Source organism: Xiphophorus hellerii, chromosome 24 (assembly GCF_003331165.1).
Source record: "Xiphophorus hellerii strain 12219 chromosome 24, Xiphophorus_hellerii-4.1, whole genome shotgun sequence".
NCBI classification, from domain to species: Eukaryota; Metazoa; Chordata; class Actinopteri; order Cyprinodontiformes; family Poeciliidae; genus Xiphophorus; species Xiphophorus hellerii.
The window spans coordinates 9,219,593-9,245,287 of NC_045695.1; the positions used below are offsets into that span (position 1 = coordinate 9,219,593).

Sequence of the window (25,695 nt, forward strand, 5' to 3'; positions counted from 1 at the left end):
GACGACGCTCAGCTTCTATCCCCAGCAGAAAGGAGAACAATCTAAAATGCACTTAAGGGTATCTTCACAGAGGTAAACCCGCAGAGGTATGAGACCAAAGCCGCACCTCGGCGGTCGTTTGGCTTGTTTTCTTGCTGCCGATTGCCTCTGAACACAGATGGAGATTCATCTGCTGCCTGGTCTCCCTTGACTCGTTTTCCTCTTCTATTCCCATCTCTTTACCCCCCAACACCTTCTTTCTCAAGAGCCCGTCTGCCAGAAGAAGCCCTGTACCTCACCGAGCGCTTATCAGACAGTTTATCCTTTTCCTGTGGGCGCCGTCCTCCATCTGTGGATGTGACAGCCAATCGCCACACCGACAGACCATTCCAAACTGTGATTTAGACACCTCGCCTTGCCAACACGGCTCTATCAATCCCCCTTTTCGTTTTCCCCATCCCTCGTGAATATTTCACACACAAGGCCTTGGCTTTCTGTCACACACAAAGCCTGACATAAAAAACACACAATAAGAAGGCCGTCGCCATCCTAACATTTTTAGGCTCTTATGAATGCCCATAGTTATAGCAGTAGGCATATGTTTACGTCTCACCGTAGCTTACATAAAAACTTCAAACTTCTGTGTGTTTTACTGGAATTTTTTTTTTTATGACAGACCAATTAAAGTGCAAGAAAAATTCTATATTGTTTTCAAAAGTCATCTAATTACAGTTGATGGAAAGTTGTACAGGAGAAACTGAGACCGCAACGGCTACTTTTCAGCAGGACAATGACCCTAAACTTATTACAACCAGAGCTGCAATGAAACAGGTTTAGATCAAAGTCCAAAAATGCCTTAGAAAGTCCAAACCCAATTATGTGATATCAGGACATATCACATAAAATGTAAGAAAATCTGGACTTACAAATTTTCTAAGTCCAATTTAGACAAAGGAAACTGTAAACACAGCCTAAAGAAGCAAAATGCTCTAAAAAATATGCGGTCTTCACTATCTCCATGTTTACATCCCGCAGTGCTTAAGTAGTCTCTTTCAGCTTGGCTAGATTTGAATCGCTCAGCAATAGCAAACATCCTCAAGAGGTATCTTGTTTTAATATTTTAGTCTGCAGAGATAGCGCATAACAAGCAGGCTTCTTCAAGAAAACAAGAGCAAACAGGACACTGGGAAAGAGACAGAGAAAGTGGCCAGAAAGGAGACAGAGACGATGGCTGTCTCGAGGGTGTCAGCCACAATTGCTTTCTCATTTTTAACTTGTCAAGAAGGCTTTATCTGTTTTATCACCAATGAAGCTCCAAGTGCACCAAAAGGCTAAAGCAGTTTGACAGAGCCAAAATGGCTATTACAAATTTCAAGAGGGCAGCAAAAGATTTAAAGGGGGGAAAAAAGGGGAAAAACTGCCTGCCATTTCTCAGCCCCTTCCCCTGCTCCCTTTAGAAATATAAGAAAGCGCAAAATTGGAAATAAAAAAATGAGAGTCTGGGAACAGTAAATATTTCTGCTACGGCAAAGTGTCAAAGGCAAAAACGAGGCCTCCGAATCTAAATCCATCACCCTGAACTCAAAGCGAGTGCTCCCTGTGACAAACAAGCAAAATCAAATGAATAAAGTAACAAAAAATTGTAGCCCGGCACAGCAGGAGAGCGAGAGATAAACATTTGTGCAAAGTCGGGCGGGCCTAGTGGAGCGGCTGCTGCTCTTGGTTCATTTGTGGATGCCAGCGATGTGTTAAATGACCATATGTGATAGGGTGAGAGCCCTCCTGCAATGATTTCCTGTCTGGGAAGGAAGACTAGTATGTAAGGAGGGTAGAAACCATGCTTTTGAGATGATGCAAAGTGCAGCTGAAAGAATGAAAAGATTGGTGGATGTTCATACTATATTATTGCTGTAGCCAACACAGTTTTAGCTTTCATTGCTCAAGTCTCCCAGTTCTCCAAGCAAGTTTTTAAAGAATACAAAGAATCCAACAGTGTAGCATTCTCTATTACTCTTAAAAGGGATGAAGGGTGAAATTTGAGACTTTCAGCCAAGCTGAGTAATCAGGGACAAAGAGTTTTATTCAGACAGGTTACCGATAAGCCAATGGTCACTGTGGAGGATAAGTCTTTGAAAAGATGGGAGAATTTTACAGTTCAACAACTACTGGTACAGCTCTCCACCAATCAGGCCATGGTGGATGAGCAGTCCGATAGATGACTTCATTACAACAAAGCATCAGACAGTTCTCCGACCAAGCAAAGCCGTAAAATCTATTGAAACAAACATTGGACTGTTCAGTCTGAAATGAATGCCGCACTTAAAAAACACATTTCTACTGTCAAGCAATTCATTGGCAACTTCATTCTGAGGGCTCACTTTTTCAGTCAAAGGGGGATGAGAGACTTATAACAACAGGATATGGTCCTAATGAACATGTACACACAGTATTCTTCTCGGTTAGAGACTACAAATAGCTAAAATCCACAAGTACTTGAAACTCACTCTAAGAACCCTTATAAATGCCAATATTACTCCAAAATAAAGATTAGGCCTTTCAGCTGAACAAAACTTTTCTTTCAATGGGCAAATAAAGGGATTGGCAAGTTTCTAAAAAGGCCTTACCAAAACAGTGCTTCAAGTACCAAGTTATTGATTGAGATGAGCTTAACAAAAAGAATTGAAAATGTACAATTATGAAAATAAAGAAGAAATACAACATTAAAACATGTCATATTTAGACTAAGCTTGAAATAACGCTCAGATTAGTCCTTGTTTTGGGAGGGACATGCAGATCGGTGTCACCCACGCGTCTCACATCTACATCTATAAAGTGTGTGAAAAACTGCACATCACCTACAAACTAATATAAGGGATATTGTGTAAATTTGCATTAATGCATACATGTAAGGAAATTCAACAAAATAACTGGCAAAGGATTGTGTCTTACGACAATTACGGTCAGAAGAATAAAAGAGTTCTGCTGCCTCTGGACTTGAAGCAGCTCCATGTTATCAAGTCTTCTTCAAACAGAAGATTGCCACCGACAAGGAAGCACACAGAAGATGCTGAGACGGATTGCCATTCGTACGTCCAAACCGGCTAACCCCTTAAACGCTAACCCCTCAGAGGGCATTCGCGGATGCATAATTGCCCGTAATCATCTCTTCACCCAGCCTGCTGTGTAATTTTACAGCTTGACAGCTCTCTACTTTTGTGTTCTGCAGTACTTCCAGCATCATCAGCACTTCTGTGCTCAGGTTCTGTGGCGGTAATTTAGCTTTCACTCCAGATCTTTCATGCCTATCACCCGTGACTCACGCTCTAAATTTAAAACAGGATTGTCGCCACGAGTGGGAAGAATGAACAAGCACATGCAGACTGCAACCCTTACCGCGGGGTTTTTGCAATGCAGAAAAGTTGGTTTTAGTATTAGTTTCGAGATGTACAGTCGAGTTAACTGCAGAGGAATCAGACTGCATTTATGCATCTGCAAAGAATTTCTGATATGCAACAGCAAGAACATGCAGTATATGCGTTTTTGGTATGCATCTGGCAAAGCTGTAAAAGGAGTGGGAGGAATCTGCTGCCTGCCAAACGCTGCCTGGATGGAGAATACATTCCCTTGGAAAAAGGCAAAGAGGACAGGCGATGGCCGCCAGCGCTCTCCAATCAGCCATGAAAACAGTATCACTGTCCCTGCTGCTTGGCCTTCCTGCAGTCTGCTACCAATTCAGGCTGAGGTAATGACACATGACCTGGGGACAGGGCCCCGTGGGGCTGGTCTCTGGCTCATATTAAGACCTACCTACCTGCAATTATTGTGTCCATCGCTGAAGCCTATAACTCAAACGGCACTGTACAGATTTAGAAGTGAGTGACAACAGATCTTAAGTTGCTAGAGAAATGTCCTGAAAGATTTAACAATGTCAGGAGATGGGTACCGATTTGCATGTCTTGAGATTTAAAATTTTTGTGGCTGGAGTATTGGCATTTCATCATTTTTGGATTTGGGCTTGAAACAAATGCTCCTTTCTAACCAGAAAATATTAATAAACAATGTTACTAAGAATAACCTCATGTGACAAGGTAAAAGAAAAGAAATATATTTTTGAAAGCCATCATCAGGGCAAAATGGGGGAGAATGTAGGGAGACAGAAGGTGAGGGAGGATGAAACGACTGGAAAGGAAAGGTGAAAATATAGAAGCTGCTTGTAAGACAAACAAATAAAAACAAACAAATGAGGCTCATAATTAATAACCTCAAGCACATTTAATGTTGTCTTATTCATGAGCACCTGCTTCTGGTGACCTGAGGGGTCTTGCAGAATCAACCTGCAGTTTCAACATTCACAAAGGTCAAAATATTGGAGCCCAACATTTCTGAGTCATGATGAGGCTGGACAGTACCATTACGTGCTCATTTATCCAGAGAAACTCACCAATCATAAAATGTAATGTTTATTACCTTGTATGAACAAGAAACGTGAAGAAAAACATGGAAAACTACTTGAAGCAGAGGCGGAAATCATTCCCTTAGACGCAAATTGTGTATTTTGAACACACGGCGGACCTTTATGCCATAAAGTCTTGATGTTATGATACATGCAGAGTAACGTCTGGCAATTGCTTTTTCTAAAATAAGCAAGTCCTTCCTTGAAAAGTACCTGTTCAGATCACTGCATATATATTGCTTGAAAGCCTGTATATATATTGAGAATTATAATAATCCATGCCATGACTGACGCTGCAATTTTTCTGTCATTATTTGTCAGATAGCATAGTTTCTCACTTCTATCTCTTCAGGATTAATTTTGAATCTTTTATTAATATTTTTTTTTGCTGCTGTGTTGAGTTTTGCATATATTTTAAATAAGAAACTGTGTTATGTAGATTCATTGAACATCCCTAGTGAATTTGCTTCAATTAAGCTTTTTAAAATTCCATCTGCCAGGATTAATTTACTTTCATTTTTTCATTATTTTTTTTGACCAGAGCAAATTTTGCTTTTTTTTTTTTTTTTTTTATATTCTTTTATTTTTAGGAGAAACTGTAGGAAAATAACCTATTAAATAAAACCTTTCAAAAACTACATTTCTGTTGCAGTACTGTATTATAATTTATAGTAAAAAAAAATCCAAAATTAAATAATTGCTTTTATGCCCCGACTAGAGATTTCAGTAGAACGTATGACTAATCTATTTTTATGCTTTCTTCTGTGTTTTGACCAATTTATTGGTTTTTGAATAGCAGTACATTACTTCCTGCTTTTTTAAAGTGAAAAAAACTGCAATAAATATAATATTTTAATAAATAAAACCTGTAAAGTTGTAAAAATTATTCAATATGTTAACCTGTTTCCCAACAAACCTAATGGACCATGACATATTTCATCAGTGTTCTTCAAAATGAAAACATAAAATATAACTTTTTGGAGTTTTTGCACAAGAGCTAAATCCCATCTCATTATTGGGGTGGACCATAAACAGGAACATTTCTTAAGACCAATTTTAGGGGGTTTAAAAAGTTTTTAAACCACAGTCAAGCTGCAGGACCAAAAATGACTAGTAATGCATATCTAACGTGTTTTTCTAAGTAAGCAAACTGTTGAGAAGTAAAACTAAAATTCAAATGTTTTGTTCAGTCTCACTGATTTAATCTCTGCTACACCTTTATAAAATTTAAGGTTCTACATAAAAAAGCTTTAATGAGTAACTGCTCTTAATAAAATTCCTCATAAACATTGATTTATTGAAATGGCTCCCAATACAAGTTATGGTCTATTTAAATTATAACTTAAGTTGCTTTATTTTTAAGCCTTTTTTAGTTTTGTCATGTCCTGGATGACTGAGAACAAACAAGTAGATAGAAATAAATATCTGGGGAGTTTCATAACTTAAATGTAACATTTAAAGCACCAGGGTTCATATAGAAAAATATTCAGATTTTATTTTGTGGTATTAAAAGCTCTATATTGAAGACAGTGAGAAATAAAGGCATAACTTTCTGTTTTTTCAATCTGTTCTCGGCTCCCACACAGAGCTGTCGGCCATTTGCTCAGCCTCTCCCTCCCACTTCAAACTCTTCTAATGAACTAAAAGTTAAAGAGGTAAATATGAATGAGATGTTTTTTTATGCCTATGTTTTTACAGGTATGTTGTCTGATGTAAATTATTCCATGTACTCTGAATTGTGAATTACTAAACAGAGTTGCTTAAATATACACCTTCAGAAACTTCTTTCACAGGCAGTCTTAAAAAGTAAACATACCCGGTGTAAATCACTCTTATTGAAAAGCTGGAAATGAAGGAATTGCAGACAGCGCTGGTAGAAGTAAGAAAGCAACAATGAAAACCTGAGATACTAAGCGTGGGAATTAGTCTCTCCTTTTGCTGCACAGTCCATCTGGGATCTCCAGAGCATTGCTTGAGCTATTTTAGGAAGAAAACGCTGCGGCTTGCTTCTTTACCTCCATGCAAACATCTTTTGCTTCTCAATAGTTTTTCTTTCTTTATTTCACCAAATTATTAAAAGAAAATACACAGAGCCTCTGGATTTTTTTTTTTAGATTGTATTTCATCACCACTGGCAAAGATGGATGAAAAAGTCTTCAGATACAAATTGGATTTCAATTCTGCTTCGTGAAATTATAAATCTTCTCTGAAAAGTTCTGAAAATTCTAGAAGGAGATGACGAAATGATGCTAACACACTTGCAAAAGGCCTGTGGAAATGGCCCCACAGCATGTCTCAAACAACCAGTTTGGATGTAGGTAGCGCCTAATGGTTGCTATGGAAACGTGGCGAGTGCAGCTCTTGAATAGTGAGTTTGGTAGATTTGTTTTCATCTGCAGCACCTTCATAAAGCTCATCAGCAGAAGGAAGACCAATGACCTCTAGAACTTCCTGCAATATGGCTGTGTTTACGTTTCAAGGGTTTAAACGGAATAAACTAAATAAATTTAACTTTTTAAAGATGTCTATATTTTTAAACTTAATTTTTGCTTTGATTCTTGCTTTCTGTTGAACACTAAACCTGGTCAATTGATCTTTTTTTTTCTTTTGAGTTAGGCAAACCTGCTACATTATACTTCAATCTAACTTTAATAAAAAAGAAATAAAAGCATTTGTGTAGAGAATGTACATCTAAAGAAAGAGAAACTGCAGTTTCTGTCATTTTAAGTAGTACCAATCTGATCTTGGTGACATATTTACAACAACCTTGAAATTTTAATTTCTTTACTTTACGATACAAACAATAAAAAAAAATCTTATTCTGTCCTCTCAGATCCGGTTGGGCAAGTCTTCTAAATGGATTCAAAGGTGTACTTTTTTATCACATTTTTTCTGAATTTTCTAAGTACCGTAGCAAAATAAGATAATTCAAATTTCAACACACACTGAACGGCACTTGGACCGAAGTATTTTGGGCTCAACTACTTAGCAATGTCATCTACTTCTCATGTTATGGAAAAAGCATTTGGAGGTGAAAATTCAAAGAAAACCATATACAATTAACTCTTACAATTTTGTCAACATTTGAGGGACAGCCAGGAAATACAGTCTGAAATAAATCCTGTATTTACAGTGAGTTTTGTACCAATAGAAGGCGAATAGAATGAGTCAAAACACACAATATAAAACTGATATTAGACAAATTATTCTGTGTAAGTAATTCCAAGGCTGCTTCACATGTTCCAAGTCACAGGTTTCAAATAAAACATTGCTTGTGTGGTTTGTCAAATGTACACAGCGCTATAGGGTGCAATATTAATAGGTTGTATAATACACTACCATGGAAACAAGTGCCAGAGTTAAATCCAGAAAAGCAATAAAAGCTATAGATATCATAGTCCGCTTGTTCCCACAGGGAATACATGTCAATACAGCAGGAGGCCTAAGTATCAGCCAACAGCCTCATTTATTAAACCTAAATAGCATTCAGAAATTGTTTAATCTTAGCTCTTCAGAGTGCCATGGCAACAGCTGTTTCTTCAGTAGCATCAACATTGGTATGTGACTCGAGACTGGCTCTCAAACTGATTTGGATGCTGGAGAAGATGCAACAAGGGCTCCATCTAGTGGTGCACAGTGGTTACTTAAAGGCAGAGTAAAGAAATGATTGAACCAATAAAACTCTAAGAATAAACTTTTAAGAATGGTAATTTTCTTCACAAATCACTCAAAATAAAAATGTGTAAAACTACAAAAAAATATATTAAAAAAATACCACACACATTTGCAACTCTACATAGCCTATAAATTTCGACAGTAAAAAATTTGACATTTGAACAAAACCAACATGCATAACATTCAAGACAGGTTTCAATGCAGTTCATATCAATTTTATTTAAATTAGAAATCAATTTTATCAAAACTTTCAAGTTTTCAGGACAAACACTGACAGTGCAATAAAGGACTCCATGAAAAACACGATGCAACAGGAAATCACGAGACGAGACAAAGCAGACATGTTACAGGGTTTCCAACAGTAACATGGAAGTTAATACGCAAAAAAGAGGCAATAACCTTCTTAACAATTCATCTGTCAATGCAAATTATTCTCTAAAGAGCTCTAAAAGTATATATATATACACACACACACACACACCCACATTTATTTAAACTCCTGCCAGTACCAAGTGAATATTAATACTCTGAAAAGGGAGTATATTTTAAATGGCTGGAAAATAATATATGGAGATGCCAAATAAGAGCATTTAAGCTTTTCTTCTAATGTGATTAAATCCAGCATTACTTTCTTATATAAGGATCATTAAGGACACGTTTTAAAGTCTACATTATTTTATATTTCAGATGTCCATCTTGTAGCAATAGAGTACTTTACCTATGCAAAATTGTATGAAAATTGGTGTGAAAGCACTAGATAAAGTAAACTAATAAATTATTAACTTGATCTTCTTATTTAAAGCAAAAAACAAACAAACAAACACACAAAGATCATTTTAGCAGCACCAGTCCTGTTGTGGATTCTGTGATTAATCAGCCAAGAAAACAGCATTTTTCACCAATTAAAACAATCATTGGAGGAGTTAACCATGAGGAACAGTTTTCACAAATCCAGCTGCTGAGCAGAATCATCAGGTCACTTTGTATCCATAGAAATATCGTCTGTGTATCCCATAATCCTTTGCAGTCCCTCAATACAGGGGACTATCAACTGGCTTTGCAGCTGAGCCATCTTAAACCTAGAAACAGAAGGAAAAGTGACGTTTATCGCATTTTCCGTATGAAGGTCTCCTTCGAACAAACGGCATGATATATCCTAGAAATAATAAAAACAGTCAGGCTACCCGGCTCAGATGAATGTTAGCAATTTAACTGCTAACCCCAATTAATCGGCATGTTCACATTCTAAAAACTGAACGAGTTCAAACAGTAATCATAAGGTTGACCTGAAACTTACATGGAGCAGGCAGCAAAGTGAGACTCCAGTAGGATGTTTATGTTGCTTTTCTTTAGCTGGATGTTTATGCGGGCAGCCAACCAATCAGCAGAGTTCATCTTAAAACTGTCTTAGTTTATTTATTTGTTAAAACGTCAAACTTCAGAGTATTTTACTGGACTTTAGATCATTATGAGACAGGGTACAAACTGTTAAGTGAAAGGATAATTATACATGGTGTTCAAACCCACTGAAAAACTCATCTATGAGGGTCTTACTAATATTTTAAATAAAACCCTCAGATTTCCTGCATATATCTGCAGGAAAACCAACCCTTTTCTCCAACTTACCTTACGGCCGTTGAGAAGTATTTAAAATCCATTTAAAAACACAGGAAGAGTGCATGCATGTCTGCATCCAAGTTCAAGTGGCGTTAAAAGCCTGCGTTACCTCCTGAGCAGTTCCTGTCCTCTGCTGGGCTCTGGGCAGTAGTGCTGGAGCGCAGCCAGACTGTGAGCAGCCAGGATGCTGTAGCACTGCTCTCTCATCGCGTTATGGCTGACTGTGTCCCACTGCGGTAAATCACTGGTGTATCGCCACGCCATGAGGGAGTGCTCCAACACAGCGTCCCACTCTTTGTTCCTCAGGAGAACCTGGCCCCACTCCTGACATGAAACCTGAGGGGAATGATGCAATCAAGTCAGCTGTTAATACACAAGAGTCCTGTGGAGTTTTAAAATACATTAATTACAGACAAAATTGCAGGGTCAAAAAGAGCTTTGATCAAGAAATAAAATGGAAACATATAAAAATACATTTGTTTTCCAGTTGAATTGTGCAGGACTGTGCTGGATCATATATTCATCAAAGTCTATTTTTTTTTTTTTTATATAAACAGAAAACTGCCTTCCACTAAATGCCCCCGTTACACAATTTTTACTTTTATTTTATTATTACACATACTTTGAATGCCACCAGGTGAGGATAGGCCTTTCTGTAGCAGTGAGCGTCCCTGTTGGAGCCAAACCTTGAGTATGGGATTGACCTGTAAACATTTGTCTTCTTTAGCTGGAGGTCTTCCTGGAGACACTTGAGGTCTGTTGCCACCATTTTGGGCTCTTGGCTCTAGGGGTAACGCAGCAGATCATGTTTCAGGCCAAATCTCATGCAATGATTTTTATTTATTTTTTTACTTTACAAATACTCAGTATCTACACACTGTAAAGCTCTCTTACCTGTCCAACCAAGATGAGTGATCTGATGAGCTGAACAAGCTGCTGTTTGGAGAGTGGGGTAGGATGATCGTCCATCTTTTCACACTGGTCCTCGATTCTTTCTCCCCATACACCACCGAAGGACAGGTCCACTGCAACAGACAATGATCGAAGTGCACAGAATACTTATTACTTATCCGAACCGTAGTTCAGAAGGCTATGGGGGAAAAAAAAGCAAATATAGTTTTATTATTTAGAAAGAAAAGTATCATAAAATAGCTTATAAAGCTTGGAGCATGTATTGTTTTAACACTATTCACCAAAGAAAACGACAGATAAGTTCTGTATTTTGATCCCCCCCAAACTCACAGAAATCAACCAACTTGAAATGTATTCAGTTAATAAAAGCAGTGCTCAACTGTTTAACTTGAAAGAAAATTATAAGACTTAGACAGAAAATACAGATGGAAATCACAGGGCTGTCCAAATTAACTGCAATAAATTCCCTTATATTCCCTGTGCAGGTGTCGCATAACACAAACCCAGCAGCACTTTTGATGGTGCTGTTGTTGTAGTTTAATGAAGGTGCTTACAAGAGTGTGCTCGCTTTGGGTTTGGGTTTCTGCTGCCTCTTGGAAGTGGAGCAGGGGCGAAACGAGCTCCGAGGATTTCTAAGTAAGACCTTCTCATTCGAGCTGGAAAAAAAAATCGGACAAGATTTTAAATTATAATAATAATTTTAAAAAAACTGCTCATAATGCGGCATTTGTTGTTTCTGCAAAAAACCTGGAAATATTTTAAGTTAAGAGTAAATAAACATAGTTTTAATTAGCATCACGGTAAGGTTAGCATGGTAGCAAGGGAACTTGTAGCATAAACAGCATCATTAAATGAACTCTAACATGCGAATAAATACCTTTTCTGTGTTTGATTCAGACTTACCTGCAATTTTAGGTTGTGGAGCAGGTATTTCCACCAAGGCACGTCGTTGCTGACACATCGCCGACATTGTTACTAAACTTCTATGAGTGAAGGTTTGGAGCTAACTACCTGCTAATATAGCCAGAACTTTAAACCCCACCGGGTGAACAATAAATACTTCTCTGCTTTGGCAGCCGGGCTGCGAATAACCAGTCGGTCAGCAACTCCTTTAAGGTTGCTATAAAGTTACCTTTTATCAACTAAGCACTGCAGGTGAACACAGTGCACCTGCAGTGGAAACTTTCTAAACCCCAAGACGAAAAGAAGTCTAAAACTTTTGTCTACCAAGACAATGCTTTGAGGAGCGCGCTACACGAGTTGCCGCGCGGGTGTGGCTTGTTTCTGCATGCTCCAAAATGATAGGCTGACGTGCGTAACGTGCGTAAAGGACGCGCCTAACATGCTAATAAACTAGGTTCGGACACCCCGCCTACGCGCGTACCCTGCTGCTGGTGGAGAGCGTCACGTAAACCACGCAGGAACTATTATACGTAAAAAAAGGAGCCCACGCATTAAGATTTCACCAAGTATCATCTCTTTCCTATAATTGTGTACAGTGTATATTATATAATTTTACACTAAATGGTGACAATATTTCTTCTATTTAGCCAGAGCCACATTGAAGAAAAATACCCCAATAAATACGTTTTTTTAAAACATATTTTCAAATCTCACTTTTTTATTCCTGAAAAAGATGTTATTGCACTTATACATTTACCTTGTTTGACACACTAAATAAAATATAAAAACACCTAAAGCAGCTCAGCACAACCTACCTCAACACTTAGTTTTGTCCATTTTAGCTGAAATAACTTTAGTGGGAGGCTTGTTGAAGCCTCCAGTCTTTGATATCAGTCTGAGGAGAGTTGGGCCTTCTCCTCACTTTCATCCGTGAGATATTTGAGGGGCTTCTTGCTTGTACACCCTGTTTCAGCAAACATCCCAATAAAAATACGACCTCAGCTCAGTACTTTCCTTTTATTCATTCTCAGCTATTTCTCAGAAGCTCTCTTGAATACGGAGTAGAATTCCTACTGAGTTTTGTGATGGGGTGCGAGCTGCAACAAAGAATCCCCAAACTTTGAGACTTCTACCTCCATGGTTCAGAGTTATGAGATTCGTTCCATGGAATGAAGTCTTTGGCAATTGTCAAACATATCCTCTGTTCTGGTCTCCAAGTAATTACATTTTAGAGTTTTCTGTTCAAAAAATATTCTTGCCCAAGTACTGGTATTTATTTTTGACAATCTTTAGTCTGGCCTATAAAATTGAGCAAAGGGTAGAACTGCTCTAGGTACCATGATTACATTTTAGGATTTTGGTGACTTGTTTTAGCATGTTGTGGTTTGTTCACAATGGAAAACCTGGAAAATGTAAAGTGTTGTTTTCAAATGATTTCATTTATTAAGGGGAAAAAAAGCTGTCAACAACAACCCAAAGTTTTATGTCCTTTTGAATTGGAAATCACAAGAGTTGCTGAAAACGTCGTTTTAAACTCAGAACACATGAAAATGTGTATAAAAGGCAACAGCATACATAATTGGCAATATAATGTAAATGTGTACAAAATCAAAACAAGTTCCCATATTAACAGAGTGAAACGTTTTAGGAAAATGACGTGAATGAACAATCATTGAAAAAATCAGACTGAAAAAAAATCCACAGAAAGGCATATACTTGTAAAACATATTTTAATAGTTTGGTGGATTATTGCAAAACCAAAAAACAAAAACAAAAAAGAATAAAATTTCTTCTTGATTCTTTGTATGCAAAAAGAAATCACAAAAGCAGAACAAAACACTATTTAAAGCAAAAAAAAAAAAAAAAATAAAACATTTGAAAAAATAAAAGTAACATTTGCTCAAAGCAAATCAGATCAGCTGGAATATTTGCACAAAATTGCCGATATTGGTATGGTTTTAAATATTTTGTTTTTTGTGGGAAATATTTTCACAGTTTGTGTTTTGCTCAAACATAATACAAAATATGACAGAGTAAAGCAATGCTATGATACTCTAAGTCATTACTATATAAAGCATACTTTTTTGTCTTTCGACAAGCAAAAGTGCAACAATTTAATGTAATATTTTTCTCAGTTTTGACAATGTCAAATTTCACCTAAAACTCTAAAATTGTTTTTTTTTTAATAATTATTATATTTCTATTAAAACTTTACACAAACAGACTGAACACAAAGTGTCTTCCCTCCATCTCTGCAAGATATTAAAGTAAGCCGAGTTCTTCATGGCTTCACCAAAGTGCTACTTTAAATAATAATAATGTAGTATTAATGTACATTATATACACTTTAAATAAGTTACATAATGCACAGGTAAAAGGGTACAGTATCTACCAGGTACATGTATTACAAAGGTTTGTAGCAGTATGGCTTTGTAAATATACATTATAATAATGTCATCAGTAAAAGTATTTACTCTCTTTAAGCATTTTCAATAATATGTCATTTTAATGTTAAGTTTAATTGCAATAAATATATCTTTAGACATAAAAACCACCTAGACACAACAGGAAAACAGCTGACTCTTTCAGAGAACTTGAAACAGTAAAATGTCTAAAGACAGACTTCTACTGACTGCATAGGCCATACTATAAAGCATTGGAAATAGCCTCTACTTGCTTAGCAGCGTTTTAAGGGAGCGGGTGAGTGCATTAGCAATAGCCGACATGGTACTGGAGTGGCGGACCAGGGCTTTCACACTGTGCTCCCCAGGGGCACCTACAGTCGCAGTTTCGGCTGCTTTAAGCAAACAAATATAGTTCATAACAACCTCATCAACCTTTGCTACAACTTCTCTTTGCTGCTGTGATGCTGAGGCTCCAAGTCCCCGAACTAGACACATACAAGCTTCACACAGACAGCATAGCACCTGAAAGCTACATGTAACAGCTAGCAGCATTTCATCTGGACTGCCATGGGCCTGTGCCATTCTCCGGCATGCCCGGCCTAACTCTTTTGACTCGACAGAAAGGAGCTGCTTGTACTGGGAAACATCTTGGATAGGCATCTGGGCACCACGGTCGCACCGACCTACACTGGATCTCACCAGTGCAATGAGCTCGCTGGCATCTCGACGAACATCATTAAAGCCAGAAGGAAAGCCGTACATGCGGTCCTTGAGAGCGTTGATTCTTGCCAAACGGTCACTAAAACTCATGTTGTCGAGGACCTCTCCATATAACTGCTCATCCACGGCTGAGCCATAGAGTTTTATAGTTGATGCAACAGCACCATTATTGTCAATACTGCTCCCAAGACGGCTTCCTCTAGGCCTCTCCCACTCAATTTCATCATCTTCTCCCTCGGTCTTACGCTTAAAGAAACAGTAGCTGAAGGGGCCATTGCATCTCCAAGGACTGGTGTCCAGTTTTTGAGAGCCCTTCGTATGCTTTGAGTCTTTTTGTAATGGAAATGCAACAGATGCCCTTCTACTGTCTACCCCACTGCCTGAGGACCAACAAGTTGCATGTGAAGACACAGATCCTTGGGAGTAGCTCTTTGAAAGACGTTTTCTTGCTTGTCTATGTTGGACTTTGGTGTCACTCTGATGAGACATAGGTGCTGACAAGGGTTGCTGGCTCCGGCTACGAATAGGCTTATCAAATAAAGCCTCCACACTTCCAGAGCTTGCCGTCACATTGCTTGAGCTGCGTTTGAGCTCTCTCCCTCGTAGCATGCTACTGCTGAAGGGGTCTGTCTGTGATAAGGTTGGTGCAACAGTCTGAATGTGGTTCTGGTTTTGCCGCAACTGGATAGGATGAAGGGAATCTTGAGGGCATCCTGAGTTGCTAGCGCTGGAGTTTGCTTGCACTGGCAGAGATAAAGGTGGAGGTGGTGGGAGAGGTGGCGGTGGAGGAGGTAGAGATTGTGGATTATGTGTTGGAGATGAAGTGGTAGTTCTAGTCCGATTAGACGATTGTCTGATGAAAGCTGATGGATGGTCACCCCTTCCTAGTGAGAGAGCATTGAGGTCTGCACGTTGACCACTCAAAGTAGGAGCAGTTGAGAAACAAAAAGAATCATTTGGTCGAGGAGACTGAAAAGATGCATGTTTCAACCTCGAGTCTGATCTGAATCCTTCCTCTGTGCTGCCACTTGGTTGACTTCTTGAGCGAGGTGGAGGGTGGTTACTGTTGCTTAAAAAGTCACGATTTCGGCTTGGATTGAAAGCCCCGTCACGGTTCATACAGTCTTGTCTTTTAATGTACGAGAGAAATTGCTCTGCATCCATACCATCTCTGCCAACGTCACTTTCTAGACCAGAAAAAGAGCTCCTCCTTTCAGCGGTAGCGCTCCTAAAATCTAAACCTTCATTCAACCTCTGAACTTGCATATCAGGGCTTCGTTTGAGTTTGGCAGGAAGTGTTGCTGAAAGGTAAGACCTTGAATTTTTATTTGCCAACTGCATTGGGGCTGAATGAGGAGCTACCAAATTAGGGCTGAGAAATGGAGATGACACAGACGAAGGCATACACGGACAGCGAGCAGTGGTATTCCCTCTATTCTTAACCATTTCAACTAGCTGAGGGTTGCTTGTGATAAAGCGTCTGGTGTCTTTTTTAACTGCCCCTCCCATACCTGCACTATGTAACTTCCCTCCCTGATGCATCTGGCTCACTGTAAGATAGTTTATCAGTTGTCTGTAGGCCTCACTGCCTTCCTTTGGGTTAAGCCCCTTAAAACAGGCTTGTTGTTTAGGACAGATGTCATTGGGGTGCTTCTTGCTTCCAGTGCCTGTCACTTCCTTATGCTTGGATGGAGCTGCTGAGGGGGGTCGACTTGTTTCCCCCCCAGCAAGTGGCGGGTGAATATTGGGCAGCATTTTACGAAGGAGGGCAGGGTCTGCATGCGGATGAAGTTCTTTGTTTTGGGTGTTCTGGTTCTGAAATCCAGTTTTGTTGTCTTCATAATTTTGCACTCTTAGTAGGGAGGAAGAAGAACTTGAAAGTGGGTGCTTTTGTGAGCGATGTTGTTTGGACTCAACAGCTCCAGGGCCCAGAGGAGAGTCAGTCGGTGTGGCACAGGCACTGCTGTTTGTGCTGCCACCAGCATCAAGTGATGAGCACAGAGAGCCCTGCAATGAACTGTGGCCTTCTCCTTGCAAATTTGAAATCCTTTTTGCCAGGTGGTACTCACACAACCGTGCCACACTCTGTTGTCTTGAAATTGGCTGATGGTCACTTTGTGCATCTGATCCATGTTCAGAACCTCCTGTTCTGGATTGTTTGCTCGGGGACAGTAAGGATGCTACAACTAGATGCTCATCCTGTTCAGTGGCTGCAGCTCCGTTACCTCCTTCACAGCCGCCCATAGTGACCACATCTATGAAGCGATCGGAAACAGTTGAAGAAGGGCGAAGATTATTTCGATGGTCGCAAGCTGGGCTTGTTACTCCAATGCCCTGAGCTACGGAAGAAGGAGAAGCGACAAAGGAATTCTGTCTCCTCTTACCTTCTTCCTGCTCACTGAATGAAGTATGCTGGTTCAAATCCAGATAGCTGCGCCTGTTACTGATCTCACTTCGAAGTCCTTCTCTTGTGCTGAAGGTGTTGTACTTTCCACTCGAGTGTACAGACTTTTTCTGGTGTTTACCTCCTGGCGTTGTCGAACTCGGACGTTGGAGAGTAACCGAGAGAGTAGTCTGGGGTTTCAGCTCCAACCTGTCCGACCCTGATGATGTCAGGTCTAGCTGGGGACTACGTCTTGGAGGAACCGCTGGAGGCTGAAGGTGTCGTGTTGGACTACGAGGTTTCTTTTCTTGTGTTGTGCATGAATTAGGTGAGACTGGGAATTCAGTTTTCTCCTCAAGTAACGGTTGGTATCCTTCTCGCGTGGCTACAAGTAAACGCATGTGGCTGTCGGTGAGTCTATGAGTAGCAGCTAGTTCAGAGATCTCAGTCATCTCTGAAGAGTTAGTTTCGTTGCCAGAATCTGAGGATGATTCTGGGCTAAATCCGTGAGATGTGCAAATACCTAAGAAAATACAAAGATTTATATTAATTATGTAACAAAAGTTTAACCAATATACAGTGGACCCGATGAATACAAACAAATCCCAGTGCAATGTTTTTAGAATATGAATAACTCAAGCATAAATTTTCCTCATCATGCAAGGATGGATACTCCTTTTATGACCATGATTTTGTTTACCCTGATTGTTCCACATGTTGCTGCCACAAGAATTGTTATCAATGGTGTCTTGTGGATTCCCTGCCTCACCTCTCCATGCCAGGACAGCAATAAAATGGACTGTGTTGTAGATTTCAGATAAGAAGTTAGGATTCAAAAATCACAAATACTGTATTAATGTCATTTTTTGATCAGCGATTTCAATGAAGTCAATTTCTTCAAGAACTTGACCTCAATATTTGTAAGAAGTGAGACACATGATTACTTTATCCTGTTGAAGATGTAGCGGTTGATGCTCCTTCATGTTTGTTACCTATATGTGCTTTGCTTTGTTTACATGTAACAATGCACAGCCTGGATTGAATTCATGACTCTATTTTGCTATCTGAATGTTGTTCATGTTTTTATGGATGAATTATGCTCATTTCCTTTATTCCAATTGGAAAAGTATGCAAGCTTACACACTCGCAAGTTTCAAATTGTTCAAGCAGAATAAATTAGAATTCTTAGGTTTCACTGTACAAACATAATGCAATGTTTCAACTGGAGAAAAAAAACATGCAGACACGTTTAATCTCATTTGTAATGCTTATTATCAATGCTGAATCTGTGAGGATTAGGATTAACTCTGTTTAGCGTATTGCTGTTGCTTTTCTCACTTATCAGCATTATGCACTTTGTCTATGTTTGTCTGGAAAACTCATCTCTCCATTGACTAGACACAGTTCAGAATGCTGCAGCTCTACTTTTTACCCGCACTAAACAGCATGAACACATCACTCCTATCCAGTCATCATTTCCTCTGTTCCCATCTCTTTCCGAAGTGATTTAAAAATTGTACTATACATTGGCCACCGTCTCCATGCTCAGAATGTACACACCATTCAACCAGGCAGTTTCTATGAGATCCAGACAGAAAAATAAAGGAGGCTGAAACTTGCAGGTGCCCTTTTCTGATTAGTGTAAGCACAACTCATACCAAAGATAATTAAACATCTATCTACCTTGACATGTAATTCCGACAGAGCGACAGATTTTTTTTGGCTGCGTCTTTTTTGCTTTTTTATATATGCATTGTAAATTTGAACAGTTTTTTCTCTTTGCCTTGACGAATTAAGAAAGCAAAAATGAAATTCTTTTTAGATTAAATTTCCAAGCAACCATATGTTCAACTTTGTTGAAAACTACTTTGCTTATTTGACCACAAGCCTCTAGCATGGAGCAGGACTAGTGCAACATCATAATAAAAGTATTCTGAAACAATGGCAATAAAAGATTTGCAGAAAATATTTTAAGTGCAGGTGCAGACTAATCACTGTGCAGAAGAGATCAAATGACAAACTCGGAACACTGAATCATGCCGATTATGTTTTGCTTAAAAAAAATTAATAATGAATAGCAGTGGAATCCACAGTGATCAAACATTGTTGTGATTTTAACACACACCTGTGTTGTTGCTGCTTGGAGGTGGACGAGGAGGTCTCTGTTCGGAGACTGATAGATGCTCCAGCGCTTGTAGAGAATCCATGACTGCATTCTCTAACCTACTCTCCCCTCCGCTGCTTCCTTCTTCCTCTCCGTGAGTCGGTACAGCATCGATTAGCGATACAGGAATGTCGTCATTATCGCATGTGCTTAGAGGCCGTCCCTCCGGGGCCACGTCCTCGTCTATGCTGTCCCGAAAGCCCGGCGGCGGCGCTGCAATTGCGAGGTTGAGGGTCTGTAGCAGAGTATCGTCCTCGTCTTCATTGACGCCGTCGTCTCCTTCGGGAGGCGGCAGTGACGTGAGATCGATGATATCATCTGTGGACCCAGACAGAGTGAGAAAAGTAGCTTTGCCAGCTGCTGTGGGCAACCGCGCACCCTGGTTGCCACAGTCGTCTCCACCTTCCCTGTTGTCACCCACTGGAGTCCCCCCCGTGGAGTCTTCCTCGCAGGAAGCATCCTCATCATCCTCTGCGTCGTCTGTCGTGTCTCGATAGAACAAGTCCCTCAGCACGGGCTCTTCACCGCCTTCCTCAGTTATGATGTTGCTGTAGACGTGCGTAAGCTCATTGAACTGAAAGGGCTCCGAAGACTCTGGGCTCTCTAGTACTATGTCATAGTTCCTGGGTCTGTTCAAGGGTGGGTTACCTCCAAAAATAAATGAAACTTTGGCGCTTCGAGGTGAGTCTTGGGTTTTGTGTCTGGTGGGTGGAGGAAGGGGAGGGGGCAACGGACTTCTTCTTGTCCCGTGGTCGCCATCCAGGTTTTGTGGTTCATGGAAGTAAGGAGAAATGCTGTTTTCCCTCTGCCCATTGTCTGAATAGTCTCTGTTGTAGGCCTCCCCCTGTGACGGCGCTTCATTTTCCCCTAAAGATGTGCTGTACGGCCACTCTAGGACACGATCTTGACCTGCAGCAAGCAAGCGAATATTACTTTGTGTTTCATATTTCATTTTGATTAAACTTTAAAACAGCAATCCCTTTCAGTGCTTTTACTTTCGAATGTTTAAGGTTTTATGCTTCTCAGTAGAAACATCAATTTTTAAATTGTTTAATCTCACCTTGCATATAATTTCTCAAGACTGTAAGAGCAAGAGTTTTTAATAATTTTATGTGAAATATTTAGCAAGAAAATCCGACATCTGAACATAAAGTTTACAATAAATATGCAACAGATTAATGTGCTTCCTCGGAACAATTATTACCAAATAGTTAGTACATGCAGTTTTGATAGGACTGCAATAAATCTGCAAAAGTAATTAAAACAATGATGACTCACCAGTGTCATCTTCTGCTATGTTATTGCAGTGGGCCATGTTGAAAATAGATCTCCTGGAGTCCACTAGGAGGCGGTAGTAGCCCGCTGTCAGGCAAGCGAGGTTCATTGCATCACTGGACTCCATGATCAGTGTGATGGGCTGAGAAAACAGAGAGACAGGCAGAGGGTGAGGTGTATTAAATGATCAATAAAGAAAGAAAATGTAAGGAGAGACGATCACACTTACTCTTACGTCCAGGACGTGAAGCTCCAGCCGGACGTTCGCCTCGTCTTCTGTAAGAATCTCAATGCGGTTGACGTGGCTGAAGTCGGCCAAGAGGGCCACAAGGTTGGTCCGAGCGTTGATGACGTGACTGATCCCGTATCGGGGGCCCACTAACAGCATCACCTCCGTCTGTTTCTCGCCTTGCTGCAGCCAGAAGGACAGAAAACAATATAAAGAGGTTCCTACAAACAAATTCCGAAGGCAAGGGTTTTGACAAACGTCTTACCAAAAGTATTGATTTGAACTCTCTTCCTCCATACAGTTTGAGTTCACTGATGTACCTCAGGTAATGCACCTTGGCCTGCAATGCAGTTAGCTGTAAAGATAGAAGAGAGATACAAAGGTAATTACTCAGAAATAAAATCACTTCAATCTGAGGAGACGCATTAGAGGCTTCTAGAGGATGTAAAGAACGATAGAGCCATTTTGATGTGGACCACCGAGTTTCCATTATATACCATCATATCAGTTAAATCTGATCCACTGCAGTGCTCTTTATCTCTCACTTGTGTATGAAAGAACTCCGCCGTGAACGGGGTTCCTACACATTTTCCCATATATTTCCAAACATTTATATTTTTTATGTTGTTTTAGTGACATTCTGGAGACTTGAGCACAAAATAATGAACCCTGATTTGCTTGAATAGTGAGCAGGTCTGATTATCTATAGGTTCCACAAATCATGTGGCATGTCTTCAAACAACTGGACTTGTCAGTTTATTTGTTTTTTTTGAAGCACAGTTAGTGAGAAGTAACATCTTTATCTCATTTGTACAAAGTTTAAAAAACCGCAAATCCAGATTAATCTTATTTTAAAGCTTTGCATAGGGTTAAAAAACATAGAAATGGTCCTTTTTGATTACTGAATGAGCATGCATTAGGTCAAATTAAAGTTGAAATGTAAACCAAGTTAACACCATCCATTTATGGTTGGTTTCAAGAATAGCAATGATTTTGCTATTCTATCAGTCTGCAAAATCAAATTTATGCTCAATTTTATAGGACTTCTACATATGTTTTCACATAAACCCCCCAAACTTTAATAGACAACTTTCCAGAGTTCTCAGCACTTTACATTTATTTTTGAATATAAAATACTCAAGGTATTTGAGTATTTTATCGAATTTGGATTCGACGGTTCTACTGTGTACAAGTTTTAAAATGTGGAATCTGGGGAAAAAAAAGGCAGAAAGGAAAGACGAAGGGGGTAGGAAATGAGAAGAAATGAACGAAGCAAATGAAGGAAAAATATAGGGAATGAAGGGAGGTAGTACAGAATGATGAATGTAAGGATACAAAGGCAAAAAGAAGCTAGAAAAGGTGTGAGACAAGGACAGAGAGGAAGGGAAGATATTAGAAGTACAGAGAAAGGAAATGGCTCAATAAAGGGAGGAAAAGAAAGGGACTTTCTAGTTGCTTATTGTTAGCTTAGGGATGAACCACATTGCTATATCCTAACTGGTAAGTAGCTAGAACTATATAGTGGCATAATATTTAAAAATACATAGCTTCATTGAGTTGATAAACTGTACTGGCCAAAGTCACCATGAATGTTGCAGACAAGACCAGCTGGAGTCTCAGAAAGTGCTGAAAAGTTCATCCTAGGTCAGATGAGCCGCTCCTAACCGGGACATGTGTGTGTGAATATGAATACCTCATTATGCACAGACTCTGACAATGCATGTTCCTTGTTTTCCAAATTAGCATTCAAGGTCTAGCTTGGCAGAAGGTCTTGGGTTGACCAGGGTGAGAACCTTTACAAAGAGGAGTATGGCAGCTAAGCTATTTTGGGGTATTGCATCAGAAATCAGAGTCATAGTGTGTTTTCAAGCATATGGGGGTGTGCGTGGGTGTGTGTTGGAAGCTAATAACAAGGGCAAAGAAAGACAAAGGGAACTAGTTACTTTTTTCCCCGGAGGCACAAGGTTCTGGTTGGTTTTGAGAATGTGCGTCAGAGCCTTCTTGATGTTTTTCTCCTTCATGCTGGACAGCACAGTCGGAGGCAGGAACAGCGACAAGCCCCATTCCTTTCTGTTGAGAGAAGATTGATTTTTAACATAAAGCCACGCTTAGAAAACAAAGTCTTTCCCCCGGAACTAGGTTAAAACAGTTGCGGCAGACAGCCGGAGAAGGGATTTACTGACAAACTGGCTGTCAGGGAGAGAAAAAACAACAACATTGGACTGACTCTCTAAGGAGAACAGCTTTTTCCTCTACTGGTTATAAACTTAGAAAGAGACTCCTTTTGCTCTGAGAACATATTTCAAAGTTCTAACTCTCAACAGGGTGTCCTTAGTAACTAACGGATCTTGTCAGGAATGTCAAACACACATTTTGAACTCACTGGATATATTTTAGTGAAACTTTCTGACTCTGTCTGGCCGTCATGGACAGTATGTACATCTGCAGGGCGGCCAGTCGCAGCGCGGCATCGTACTTGAGCTCCGGGCCGAAGCGCTCCAAGACCACATCGTTACAACACTGGAAGCAAAATGGTGCAAGAGTTTGTTGGAGGATGTTGGAGAACAAACAGCACCATGAAGACAAAGGAACAGGGAGGGAAAAACACTATTCCAACTGTGAAACATGTTGGCATTATGCTGTGGGAATTTTGTCAACAGATTTCCATAAAAATAATAATGAATAAACTTTATAAAATCATGTCTCCTTTTTTACAACCCCCACAAAATTAAGCTCAACATTAAATCGTCCAATTCTGTTACCTATCACCAGTTTCTATCTGGTACCAAATAGTTTAGATATGTGGTCATTTAAAGACAGTTTTACTGATTTAAATTTAAGTTTTTGGTCCTCCCACAGCAGCTTACTTGAACGTAGAGGTATTCAAATGCCACAGCGTCCCGGCGGAGCAGCTCCACTGGGTCCCTGGGCATGAAGCTGATTCGAAAGAAACACTTCATTCTGTTAGAACCGGGCCTCTGGGTCACCTGGGTTTGTCAGAATTGGTAAACAAAGGAAAAAGGTGATTATTTTTGAGAAAAAAAAAAAAAAGTATAGCATTTTTTCATAGGATACTAAGAGAGATGCTTTTGGCTAGATCAGAATCTTAGTTATGTGATCAGTTTGAATAGGTTATCAGCTTTGTCAGAGAATAATGACCCTTAAATACTGCTTTAGCAGAACATTAGCTCTGAACAGTGTGGCATGAATATTAAAATTGTCCTCCTGTCATCTAGCCACCTCATTAGAAAGTAGCGGTCAACAGGAATTGGCGTGTGCCATGTGCTGTTTGTGTGTGCAAGAGCATGAGGGAGAGAGAGAGGGGTAATGCAAACTGTCACCCCTGCTGTGTCAGAGCTGATAAATTGCACCCGGGTCTAAGTACTGTCTGAATACTGAGCAGTTATGTGAGTGTGTGTTGGACAGAAAAGGGCACGACGAGGGAAAACAAAACGCCTCTGACCTGAGTAAGCGTCTCCTGCTCGTGCAGGAGAAGCAGTTTGCTTCCAGAGCCTTCAGTCCTCTCCTCCAACACCAGGGAGAAGTGCTCAATGCAGCGGATCGACAGCTTCTCCTGCAGGGTCAGAATCACTTCCTGGAAAAACAGGAGAAAAACAAATGGAACAGCGACGCAATTTTATCTCTTTCTGTTCCAGTTAACAGACCATCAAAAAGAATGTAAAGAATACTTTTACCAACTAAAATCAGTACAGACTCAAAGACAAAAATAGTTTCGCCTTCGCAAAGCTTTTCCAGATATTTCATGCAACACATTAGGTTAAAACAATGCCAAACCACTCTATAAAATTTTGTTATACAACATGAGCAAAGGTTTTTTTTTTTGTCTTATCCATAAAAAGGTAATACACCCTAAACTGCACAGATCTTCACAATCTGTGAAACATTAGCTGAAGCGCTGTTGATCACGCAAGTATCAAACTTTGCACAAATATGTCCACCAGTTATAAGTAAGACATCTTGAACTCACCCAATAATTTGTTAGAAAGAAAAAGTCATCTACAACAGTGAAAAATAAATAAATAAATAAATAAATAAATAAATTGTGTGGATAAAATGAGTTTTGTAAAACAGGATGCATCTTAAAGAGCCTTTTTTTCTGATTTTGTCAGGGTTTTTCATTTTGGCTGCAGGGTTTCAAAGGTGACTGGATTTTGTATTCTCTGCAAGCGTGGGCTCTGAATGATTCTCCCTCGGTAAATAAAGATGCAGGAGCCGCTGCTAATTTTCTCAAGCCTGCCCCAAAGACACGGCGAAGACACGCACCTTGATGGAGGTACTGCTGTCGAAACGAAATGACTTTGTCTGCCCGTTTTCCAGGTAGACCTTCAGGACATTTGGCATGAACAGGAGAGAGTTGTCCTTCACCGGATTCTGCAAAGAAGGAATATCATCAGTGTGTTTTTTAATCTGCGGCAATGTAGTCCATTTAATATGTGAAAGGAATTAATTTTGTGATTGTCTTATCCATTTTGCATTCAGCAAACTGTCTGTCTTAGGCGGAAACCATCTGGCATTGCCTATATAGGTCATGCATAAGCATGTGTTTATTTGTGTGTGTGCATGGGGTGGTACTGACCGGGACCTGGCCGTTTATAATGACCTCCTCAGCAAAGCGCACTTTGACCGGATTGGACTTGAGCATGGCTTTTTTGGCTGCACTGATGAACGCTGATTTAGGAGACTAACAGGCAGTTGTCCAAAAAGAGAGAGAAAGAGAGAAATGAAGAATAGCATTTTTGTTTTTAAGTATTTCAAAATTCCAGCAAACAGCCTTTTAACCTGAAATTATTTTCACAATACTGGCTTCAGAATTAAATAGATGGATGAAGAACAGGACAAGAAGTAAAAAAAAAGCAATCTATTCCTAATCTGAAGAATTAGAGTTGCCCCTATGAATCAACGGTGACCGGAATCAGTCAATTTTCTGATTGATCCTGACCGGTGACCATCTGGCCAGAG

The 25,695-nt window shown here is 39.7% G+C and overlaps 2 protein-coding genes across 3 annotated transcripts in view; both read right to left on the reverse strand.

Annotated features, from left to right (window-relative positions):
• Window positions 1-8,147: 8,147 nt before the first annotated feature.
• Window positions 8,148-12,836, reverse strand: LOC116716193 (uncharacterized). Of its 2 annotated transcripts, XM_032557088.1 has the most exons (7): window positions 11,540-12,836; window positions 11,191-11,292; window positions 10,619-10,749; window positions 10,347-10,508; window positions 9,834-10,060; window positions 9,055-9,186; window positions 8,148-8,158 (listed from the first exon to the last, which is right to left on the reverse strand). In XM_032557088.1, exons 1-6 carry the CDS (start codon window positions 11,604-11,606, stop codon window positions 9,084-9,086), a joined length of 792 nt encoding a protein of 263 aa, XP_032412979.1. In that variant the 5' UTR covers window positions 11,607-12,836; the 3' UTR covers window positions 8,148-8,158; window positions 9,055-9,083. The 2 variants fall into 2 exon arrangements, with proteins under 2 accessions (XP_032412979.1, XP_032412978.1); XM_032557087.1 differs by lacking the exon at window positions 8,148-8,158 and having other exon boundaries at window positions 8,307-9,186.
• A 123-nt stretch (window positions 12,837-12,959) lies between these two features.
• The window catches only part of LOC116716192 (FERM and PDZ domain-containing protein 4-like), a 38,969-nt gene continuing 26,233 nt past the window's right edge, over window positions 12,960-25,695 (reverse strand). The window contains exons 6-16 of the mRNA XM_032557086.1: window positions 25,313-25,417; window positions 25,000-25,107; window positions 24,179-24,310; window positions 23,583-23,702; window positions 23,099-23,235; window positions 22,659-22,785; window positions 20,981-21,070; window positions 20,716-20,898; window positions 20,490-20,628; window positions 19,173-20,120; window positions 12,960-17,570 (exon numbers count right to left, since the gene is read on the reverse strand). Coding sequence (XP_032412977.1) covers window positions 14,209-17,570; window positions 19,173-20,120; window positions 20,490-20,628; window positions 20,716-20,898; window positions 20,981-21,070; window positions 22,659-22,785; window positions 23,099-23,235; window positions 23,583-23,702; window positions 24,179-24,310; window positions 25,000-25,107; window positions 25,313-25,417 — 5,451 coding nt within the window. The 3' untranslated portion in view covers window positions 12,960-14,208. The remainder of the gene's footprint in view (window positions 17,571-19,172; window positions 20,121-20,489; window positions 20,629-20,715; window positions 20,899-20,980; window positions 21,071-22,658; window positions 22,786-23,098; window positions 23,236-23,582; window positions 23,703-24,178; window positions 24,311-24,999; window positions 25,108-25,312; window positions 25,418-25,695) is intronic.